Raw genomic sequence first — 11100 nt, forward strand, 5'->3', positions numbered from 1 at the left:
TGATGAGGTGGAAAGGGAGATTCTCATCATGATGAGGTGGAACGGGAGATTCTCATGGTGATGAGGTGGAACGGGAGATTCTCATCATGATGAGGTGGAACGGGAGATTCTTATGGTGATGAGGTGGAACAGGAGATTCTCATCATGATGAGGTGGAACAGGAGATTATCATCATGATGAGGTGGAACGGGAGATTCTCACCATGATGAGGTGGAACGGGAGATTCTCATAGTTATGAGGTGGAACGGGAGATTCTCATGGTGATGTGGTTGAACGGGAGATTCTCATCATGATGAGGTGGAACGGGAGATTGTAATGGTGAGTAGGTGGAATGGGAGATTATCATGGTGATGAGGTGGAACGGGAGATTCTCATGGTGATGAGGTGGAACGGGAGATTCTCATGGTGATGAGGTGGAACAGGAGATTCTCATCATGATGAGGTGGAACGGGAGATTCTCATCATGATGAGGTGGAACAGGAGATTATCATCATGATGAGGTGGAACGGGAGATTCTCACCATGATGAGGTGGAACGGGAGATTCTCATGGTGATGAGGTGGAACGGGAGATTCTCATGGTGATTAGGTGGAACAGGAGATTCTCATGGTGATGAGGTGGAATGGGAGATTCTCATGGTGATGTGGTGGAACGGGAGATTCTCATCATGATGAGGTGGAATGGGAGATTATCATGGTGATAAGGTGGAACGGGAGATTCTCATGGTGATGAGGTGGAATGGGAGATTCTCATCATGATGAGGTGGAACAGGAGATTCTCATCATGATGAGTACGAATGGGAGATTCTCACCATGATGAGGTGGAACGGGAGATTCTCATCATGATGAGGTGGAACGTGAGATTATCATGGCGATGTGGTGGAACGGGAGATTCTCATGGTGATGAGGTGGAACGGGAGATTATCATGGTGATGAGGTGGAACGGGAGATTCTCATGGTGATGAGGTGGAACGGGAGATTCTCATCATGATGAGGTGGCATCTTAGTAATCTTTCATGTTAATATGGAGCAAAATCAATCTTTACACTTTGTTCAAACGATCACACTAAAAATTAATTTTAGTTCATGTAAAGCAAAACTTGAAGTTTAACAGACCAATAAAATATAGAAAAAGAAATATAGTTTTATTTCTACTTCCAGGTTGTTTTGTTTATGACGGTGTCATAAACGTCACCATGAGACGTGTAACTGTACCGTTACACGTCATGTTTCCAGTATCCTGACAACATGAACAGATTCACATCACAATACAAACTGTTTGGTAAGAAGGAAATATGTATGTCATGCCTTGTAAATGTATATTCAAACATTTTTAAAAAGGTATTGCAGTAACTTTTATGTCATTTACATATCTCTAAAATTCACAGGCCAGAGTTGACACTCCAGAGGCCTCTGGAGAGTTTTAGTCCCCTGGCCAAATGTCTGACATCATGCTTCAGAAGAAAAACAAACTCAAAAGTCTTATTTTATTTTGAAATCTTAACTCTTTTCTACTGAAAGTTGGACTAAAATGGTATTTCTGAATCGCTGCATTTAGTTGTTTTTTTTGTTTTTTTTTTATCAATATCTTAGTTTATTTCTTCCATGACATGAAGAGTCACAGTGCATTTGGGTTGTGATGACGTTGTGTAAATAACTAAACAAACTCAACTTGTTTACCTAAATCTCCTCAGTGCAACATTTTCATGGCTTTATTTCAAATATTTGATTCCAGGCAGTCAGAAGGAAATTCCAGGGACCTTTTCAAGCTTTCTTCCATCTAAAGGTCCATTTACACTCGATGGTTTGCAAACTGAAGTTCTCTTGCAGGGAGTTTGGTCCGTTTTTGGAGGCCCTGCAGAGAAACACCACCAGAAACGACAGGCTTGACATGCGACCAGCAGCAGGAACAAACCAAAGAAGAGTAGGAACGGGTGGAGGAAGAAGACAACTGTAAAGCTGGTGGGAGCATTTAAAGAAAGGCTGTGCGAGTGTGTCGGGCGTGTTGTATTACCACCTCCAACCGTTGTCTGAGAACAAGGAAGTGAACTCAACGCTGCCTCCTAGTGGCTGAAGTGATAACCATGGCCACGTTAAAGGCGCATGTACGTATGACACCGTTTGAAACGGACGTACCCATCGCCGTATGCAGTGGAGCATAAATGGGCCTTAAATTTAATTATGATGTTTGAACTGTAAAAGCTGAATCTGAGCGTCTCCATGTCTGATGGTCATCATGTCCGCTTGTTCTCACGCTGGACTCTTGTGACGGATGTCCAGCATGGCGTGCAGCTCCCCGGGCTCATAGCCCAGCAGGCCTTGCAGGTTGCAAACGAAGCGGTAGACGTAACGCTTGCCTGCCGTCTTGCGGATGATGTTCTTGTCGTAGTAGTAACGAAGCCCTCGACTCAGCTTCTCGTAGTTCATCTTGGGTTTGTTCTTCCGCCTCCCCCACAGCAGAGCCACCTGGAAGCACAGCTTTCATTATTGATCACAAACGATCGGAAACGACTGCAAGATTTCTGGTCTGCATTGATGGAACTGGGTCTGGTCTGGGTTTGTCTCGACTACATTTAGTCGAGACAAACCCAGTGGATGGATTCTCAGAGTGAGTCGCTGGAAGCGTTTTGGTCAAGCTGTTTTAATGATTTAACAACGTAACATACATCATTTCACATGTGTAACTCACACCACATCATGTACCTCATCAGGGTCGGTTAGCATGAATTCCCATCCGTCTCCTGTCCAGCTGATACATGACTGGCAGCTTCGGTCGGTCAGCAGCTCGAGCAGAAACTGCCACAGCTGGATGGGACCACTTCCTAATAGGACATGATAACTCTGAAAAGCTGAATGAAATGAGCGAACTAGGTGAGTTATCACAACCTGTACTAACCAGTGTAACCAGCGAGGATGGCGGCTGGGATCACAGCTCTACCCAGATCCGTCTTATTCCCCATGTATTCCTTAAAGCTCTTGTGTTTCTGCGGTACTGTGAAGGCATCATCAGACATGCTCTCTTCCATTACCGGCTCGGCGTCATGAAGCGGAGTCGTCCAGGACAGAGAGCCGATGGTGTCCGAGTCGCCATGGCATCGAGCAGCATTTTCATCCGAATACGTGTCTGGAAGCACGCAGGACAAGAAGCATGAAGGACAAGAAGGACGAGGTTATGCAAATACGTTCAGATGGAAAATACAAACTCAACATATGGAGACCAGTTTGTTCTTTTACTTTCACAGCAGCGTGGTGGACCGCTGAGCTCAGCCAGGGGCCCCCCACTGTTCTCTGTTTACACGATACATCATCCATCCATCCATCCATCCATCCATCCATCCATCCATCCATCCATCCACCCATCCATCCATCCATCCATCCACCCATCCATCCATCCATCCATCCATCCACCCACCCATCCATCCATCCATCCATCCATCCATCCATCCACCCATCCATCCATCTATCCATCCATCAATTCCATCCATCATCCACCATCCATCCATCCATCCATCCATCCATCCATCCATCCATCCATCCATCCATCCATCCGTCCATCCAAAGAAAGACAACTATAAGGAGTACCAGAGATGAACAAACTAAAACAAAGAAAAAAGCGTATTTAAACTAAAACCAGAAACTGCATGTTAGTGAGCCCCACCACCCTGAAGTCAGAGGGAGGCCCAGGCCAGAGCCAACCCACAGTCAACAGGCCCCTCTCCCACGCAACCCTATCGCCCCCCACTAGTCAGGAAAAATGCTGGAAATATTACAAGTGCAGTGAAACCACAAACATGAATAAATGATAATAATAATAATGATAATAATGATAATAAATGAAACATCAAATATTTTTCCAACATGAACTTTATAAATAAACATTTTTTTCACTCCTGTTACGTAACGTAACGTTACGTAACATAACCTAACCTAACCTAACCTAACCTAAACTAACGTAACGTAACGTAACATAACGTAACGCAACCTAACGTAACGTAATGTAACGTAACCTAACCTTACTTAACCTAACCTAAGCTAACATAATGTAACATAACATAACGGAACGCAATGCAACCTAACCTAACCTAATGTAACGTAACCTAACCTAACCTAACCTAACTTAACGTAATGTAACGTAACGTAACCTAACCTAACCTAACGTAACCTAACGTAATGTAACGTAACCTAACGTAACATAAGGTAACGTAACCTAACCTAACCTAACCTAACCTAACCTAACGTAATATAACGTAACGTAACCTAACCTAACCTAACCTAATGTAACGTAACCTAATGTAACCTAACGTAATGTAACATAACCTAACGTAACATAACCTAACCTAACCTAACGTAGCCTAATGTAACGTAATGTAACGTAACGTAACGTGACCTAACGTAACGTAAACCTACCCTAACCTAATCTGACCTAACCTAACGTAACCTAACGTAATGTAACATAACCTAACGTAACGTAACCTAACCTAACCTAACATAACATAACCTAATGTAACGTAACGTAACGTAACCTAACATAACGTAAACCTACCCTAACCTAATCTGACCTAACCTAACGTAACCTAACGTAACATAAGGTAACGTAACCTAACCTAACCTAACCTAACCTAACCTAACCTAACGTAACGTAACGTAACGTAACGTAACGTAACCTGACCTAACCTAACCTAACCTAACCTAACGTAACCTAACGTAACCTAACCTAACCTAACGTAACGTAACGTAACGTAACGTAACGTAACGTAACCTAACGTAACGTAACGTAACCTGACCTGACCTAACCTAACCTAACCTAACCTAACCTAACCTAACTTAAATGATTATATGTACGATCTTATCAACCGGCCGGTCTGAAACCAGAAAACTCCAGTAACTCCACGTGTTAACGTAGCATCGTGACTGTCCCATGATGAACCTGCATTGCAAAATGAGTCAACTATGAACATGCATCCTGACTCCACCCTTCTCCACCCGACAGAGAAACAATCAGAGTAAAAAGTCAAACTTTAGTGAAAAATGATGTGAATAATGTGTTGGCATCTTCCACCCCCCCTCCTACCTCCTCCTGCAGCAGCAGCACTGGAGGTTTTACATGTTTCCGTTTTATTGGTCAGAACTTGACAACAGACTGATTAGAATCAGGTGTGTTGGAGCAGGAGAACATTGAAAACCTGCAGTGCAGCGGAGGGCCGCTCAAACAGCTGAAACCCTGCAGAGATGCTGGAAACTAGCTCTTCACCTCGCTTCCTGTCTGCCTGTGGCATCAGAAAAGCAGAGTGGGGGTCTCGTGTCGGCGGCAGGTAGAAGCCTTCAGTCGCAGGCTGCAGATTGTGGAGGTTCCTGTTCTCAGACGAACCGAACTCCGTCTGGAAATTATGCTTGTCTGGGTTCTCCTGAACATACTCCGAGTAGTTTTCTGTGAAAACAGCGAGAGGAAAACTGTCTCGAGCCAAACAATCTGAATTTATTCACAAGCAGTTTTATTTGAAGTGTTTTTTGGGGTTTTTTTTAACTCTGAGGGTCTTAAAACGTTCCTGAATCTGAGACCAAACATCTGTTTCTTCCATCCTGAAGGTTTTCCCTCATTCACACGGCCAGGTTGGAGACGACTTGCTGATATTCTGGAGAATTATTCAGCGTTTTTCTCTTTTAATCAGATGATCTTCTCAGGGCAGATGTGAAGATGTGCAGTCGAGCCCAAACATCTGGATCAACCTTTTTATTTTGGGAATTTTCCAGAAAACCTCAGAGCGTTGAAACGTTTCTGAATAACGTCAACAACGACGCGTTACAGTCACTGATAAACGACCAGGAAAAGATTCAAATGTGCTTTTTTAAAAATGAAAATTAAATAAAAATAAATCAAGAATGAATTTAAAAATTCCCTCAAATCATCATTTTTCATTTTACTTTTCATCTCATGGACGACTCCTCCGAGTTGCCAACATTTCTTAATGATGGGATCGTTTCCTAATTACAGCCTTATTTACAGGAAGCGGGGTAGGGGGAGGTAGGGGGGCCGTGAAGGCCATGTCCACGCAGACCAGTCGAGGTGTGCTGCTTCTGTTCCCACATGGAGCTGAAATCCTCTCCAGTGTTTTGGGGTTTCAGAGCGTTGCGTCTGGAGCTGGAAAACACTTGGCATCGTGTGATTCATGAGAAAAGCTGCAGCGCAGATGATTCGTCGTCATTTTGCAAAATAATAAAGGTTAACTTTTGTTTCATCAAAGCTCCAGCAGGTCCTCCTGCTCAGAGACATGTTGTTCTGGGTGAAGTGGTTCGTCGTCCTGATAGTAGTCTATACATTCTGTAATCATGAACAATAAGAAATATAGTTAGACCCCTCAGTTTACTGTAAATCTGTAAAAACTCTGACCAATCCAAACGTTCCGACCCAAATGGAGTTGTTCATTTCTTATATTTCCTAAGCTTCTTCTCCCGGCTCCCCTCCTCCCCCTCCAGCAGTGCATACCTGATAGCCACACCCTGCATATAAACAGTGTGTTAGGATGAAAATACAAAGTAGTGAAGAATAAACTCAGAACGCAAACATGGCTGAGAAAATGCAGGAAGGATTTCCCGACCTGAGGAGGAGGAGCAAAGACAGAGGGAGGAGCCTAGGCAGGGGAGGAGCCACTGTAGGAGGAGGGGCCAGTATAGGGGTGGAGCCCATGCAGGGGGAGGAGCCAAGACCTGGTCCTGCTAGCTCCCCAACATTACCTAGCCCATCTTTAAAGCAGCCAGAACACATCGTATGAAGCCGCTGATGAAAGCCAGGGTCCACGGCTTGTTGGTGGAGTGAAGGGGTCTTCAGGGAAAATGGCATTAGAGAAGACCCCCTAAAGGGGCTACGTGTTGTGTTGCCAGATGAGTCCAGTTAGAACCGAGCTGACCTGATGGTTCAGAGACCATCAGTCGTTACCTCTCCTCATGGACTCCAGATGCTCCCACAGGATCTCTCCAGCAGCGCCGTCAGACGTCAGGCCGAGGAAAGCGTCTCTGTCCAGGCTGCACAGCTCGGCCCCCTGCAGACCCCTCACATCTGAGCCCAGACAGTGGAGGCCAAACTCAGACTGGCACCAGTCCAACCAGTGGCTCACCTCCCACTCAGACCACAGGCTGGGATCTGCACATGTACAGGTCATGCATGAATAAAGAGGCGTAGACGCGGAGGGTGGCGGTGAAGCGGTCGTGTTTGTACCGTGTGGAAGCTGATGCTGGACTATCTCCTGGGCGAAGCCGGCAAAACTGGCCTTCACAGCCCGACTCAGGACCTCCTTACTGGTCGGGGTGAGAGGAGGGACGTCCAGGGAGTCCAGTTCTGGGACACGCAGGAAACTCATCTTAGTGAACAGGAATAATCTATAAATGATTCATATCCATGTAAGATGGTCCCGCTGTGCCTGCTGACCGCCTACAGGCTTCATTTTACCTCCTGGAGCGCCGGACTCAGTCCGTCATGTTGCATCTGCATGAAGAAATTAATACTTTAAATCATATTTTCACAAAACATTTCTCCATCAGCAGCTGAAAGAGAACAAGCTGTCCCGTCTGATGCCATCATCCTGGAAATAAGTCCAACATCAGCTCTAAAACATCCCATAATCGCTTCACCTGCAGGAAAAAGTCACATTTCATTCTCACCTCTCATCAGGTTTAAAGTCTTCATGAAAACACAGAATCACACGTCTTCATGCTTTTCCCCGACGTCTGCATGTGAGTCGAGTTCTGCAAAACATTTTCTCTCCACAAACAGGAATTCTCTGATTTACTCCTCATTTCTCCTGTTTTTACATTTAAATGTCCAGAAATCTTGAAATGTTTCTCATCTTTTAAAGTTTGGTGGTTTCTTTGTTTTTTTCTTGCATCTCTTTTTGACAGTTCAGTTAGATATGAATAATAATTCTCCAAAATGTTCTACAACTCGTACTTTTCTGTTAGAGGGAAGAAAATGTCAGATTTTTTGCTTCTTTTAAATATAAATGAACATTTTCTTGTTGTTTGTCTTGTTTTGCTTTTCTGCACAAACTGTTTGTGTTGTTTTCTTTCAGGTTGAATAAAATATTTCCTGATTAAATGATAATAAATTCGTTCAAATCCTAAAAACCACCATCATCATGTACTATTTTTAACTATTTTCATCTTGTAAAATTAAACTATGTTCATTATTTTTCATCTGTTTTGACTCCATTTGAGAGAAAAGATTTTAAAAAATGTACATTTATTATCCAACCTCACATATTTACTGTATATTCACAACTTTAAAGTGTTAAATGAACTTTTTCTGTTCTTAGAGGGCAAACGGAGGAGACTCACCGTAAGCGTCGCCGTCCATGTCAGAGCTCAGCTGCATGATCACACGGCGCGGAATGAGCCTTTAATATGGTGGGAGGAGGAGCTGTGATGGACACCTGTCAGTCATTGGCATATGGGCGTGGCAGAGAAGATGGAGCCTCACGTTTCCATGGATACGAGACCACACCGTCTCTCACCTCAGGGTGAAACGGGACATGAAGAATCAGGATGAGCAGCTCCGTCTGCCCAAAGCGGGACGCCTCTTCTGCCTTTTCTCACAGAGGGACCCCCCATCAGCGCTTAAAAACCTTCAGTGTTCCTCTCACACACACACACACACACACACACACACACACACACACGTTTGCTCTGCAAATCCCAAAAAACTGACAGCGTAAATAAACACTAAGATATGCAGACTCTCATTCAGCAGGTTTGTTTGTAAACATTAAAGCTCCATCATATGTGAAGAGGATCCAGAAACACGCCGTCTTCTCTGGACCAAAGCTCATTTAAAATGTTCTGAGTGGAAACCTGGATGAAGATGTGGAATAGTTTCTCCTGATGGTGGAACAGGAGAACTGGTCCTGCAGGACCACGCTGGACCACATCCTGATGGTGGAACAGGAGAACTGGTCCTGCAGGACCACGCTGAACCACATCCTGATGGTGGAACAGGAGAACTGGTCCTGCAGGACCACGCTGGACCACATCCTGATGGTGGAACAGGAGAACTGGTCCTGCAGGACCACTCTGAACCACATCCTGATGGTGGAACAGGAGAACTGGTCCTGCAGGACCACGCTGAACCACATCCTGATGGTGGAACAGGAGAACTGGTCCTGCAGGACCACGCTGAACCACATCCTGATGGTGGAACAGGAGAACTGGTCCAGCAGGACCACGCTGAACCACATCCTGATGGTGGAACAAGAGAACTGGTCCTGCAGGACCACGCTGAACCACATCCTGATGGTGGAACAGGAGAACTGGTCCTGCAGGACCACGCTGAACCACATCCTGATGGTGGAACAGGAGAACTGGTCCTGCAGGACCACGCTGGACCACATCCTGATGGTGGAACAGGAGAACTGGTCCAGCAGGACCACATCCTGATGGTGGAACAGGAGAACTGGTCCTGCAGGACCATGCTGAACCACATCCTGATGGTGGAACAGGAGAACTGGTCCAGCAGGACCACATCCTGATGGTGGAACAGGAGAACTGGTCCTGCAGGACCACGCTGAACCACATCCTGATGGTGGAACAGGAGAACTGGTCCTGCAGGACCACGCTGGACCACATCCTGATGGTGGAACAGGAGAACTGGTCCAGCAGGACCACATCCTGATGGTGGAACAGGAGAACTGGTCCAGCAGGACCATGCTGAACCACATCCTGATGGTGGAACAGGAGAACTGGTCCTGCAGGACCACGCTGGACCACATCCTGATGGTGGAACAGGAGAACTGGTCCTGCAGGACCACGCTGGACCACATCCTGATGGTGGAACAGGAGAACTGGTCCAGCAGGACCACGCTGAACCACATCCTGATGGTGGAACAGGAGAACTGGTCCTGCAGGACCACGCTGAACCACATCCTGATGGTGGAACAGGAGAACTGGTCCAGCAGGACCACGCTGGACCACATCCTGATGGTGGAACAGGAGAACTGGTCCAGCAGGACCACGCTGAACCACATCCTGATGGTGGAACAGGAGAACTGGTCCTGCAGGACCACGCTGGACCACATCCTGATGGTGGAACAGGAGAACTGGTCCAGCAGGACCACGCTGAACCACATCCTGATGGTGGAACAGGAGAACTGGTCCTGCAGGACCACGCTGGACCACATCCTGATGGTGGAACAGGAGAACTGGTCCTGCAGGACCACGCTGAACCACATCCTGATGGTGGAACAGGAGAACTGGTCCTGCAGGACCACGCTGAACCACATCCTGATGGTGGAACAGGAGAACTGGTCCTGCAGGACCACGCTGGACCACATCCTGATGGTGGAACAGGAGAACTGGTCCTGCAGGACCACATCCTGATGGTGGAACAGGAGAACTGGTCCAGCAGGACCACGCTGAACCACATCCTGATGGTGGAACAGGTGAACTGGTCCTGCAGGACCACGCTGAACCACATCCTGATGGTGGAACAGGAGAACTGGTCCTGCAGGACCATGCTGGACCACATCCTGATGGTGGAACAGGAGAACTGGTCCTGCAGGACCACATCCTGATGGTGGAACAGGAGAACTGGTCCAGCAGGACCACGCTGAACCACATCCTGATGGTGGAACAGGAGAACTGGTCCAGCAGGACCACGCTGGACCACATCCTGATGGTGGAACAGGAGAACTGGTCCAGCAGGACCACGCTGAACCACATCCTGATGGTGGAACAGGAGAACTGGTCCAGCAGGACCACGCTGAACCACATCCTGACGGTGGAACAGGAGAACTGGTCCAGCAGGACCACGCTGAACCACATCCTGACGGTGGAACAGGAGAACTGGTCCAGCAGGACCACGCTGAACCACATCCTGACGGTGGAACAGGAGAACTGGCCCTGCAGGACCACGCTGGACCACATCCTGACGGTGGAACAGGAGAACTGGTCCAGCAGGACCACGCTGAACCACATCCTGACGGTGGAACAGGAGAACTGGTCCTGCAGGACCACGCTGAACCACATCCTGACGGTGGAACAGGAGAACTGGTCCTGCAGGACCACGCTGGACCACATCCTGACGGTGGAACAGGAGAACTGGTCCAGCAGGACCACGC

The 11100-nt window shown here is 46.9% G+C and overlaps 1 protein-coding gene across 1 annotated transcript; it reads right to left on the reverse strand.

The window, feature by feature from the left end:
• Positions 1-1762: 1762 nt before the first annotated feature.
• LOC306769003 (protein C-ets-2-like) lies at positions 1763-8363 on the reverse strand (the record flags this gene model as incomplete). The annotated part of the gene is made up of 8 exons (XM_079257503.1): positions 1763-1853; positions 2253-2464; positions 2702-2816; positions 2891-3122; positions 5250-5426; positions 6933-7136; positions 7212-7331; positions 8327-8363. The coding sequence occupies 8 exons, from the start codon at positions 8361-8363 to the stop codon at positions 1763-1765; spliced, it is 1188 nt and encodes a 395-aa protein (XP_079113629.1).
• Positions 8364-11100: the final 2737 nt, after the last annotated feature.

This window comes from Telmatherina bonti, assembly GCF_933228915.1.
Source record: "Telmatherina bonti genome assembly, chromosome: 18".
In the NCBI taxonomy this organism is placed as follows: Eukaryota; Metazoa; Chordata; class Actinopteri; order Atheriniformes; family Telmatherinidae; genus Telmatherina; species Telmatherina bonti.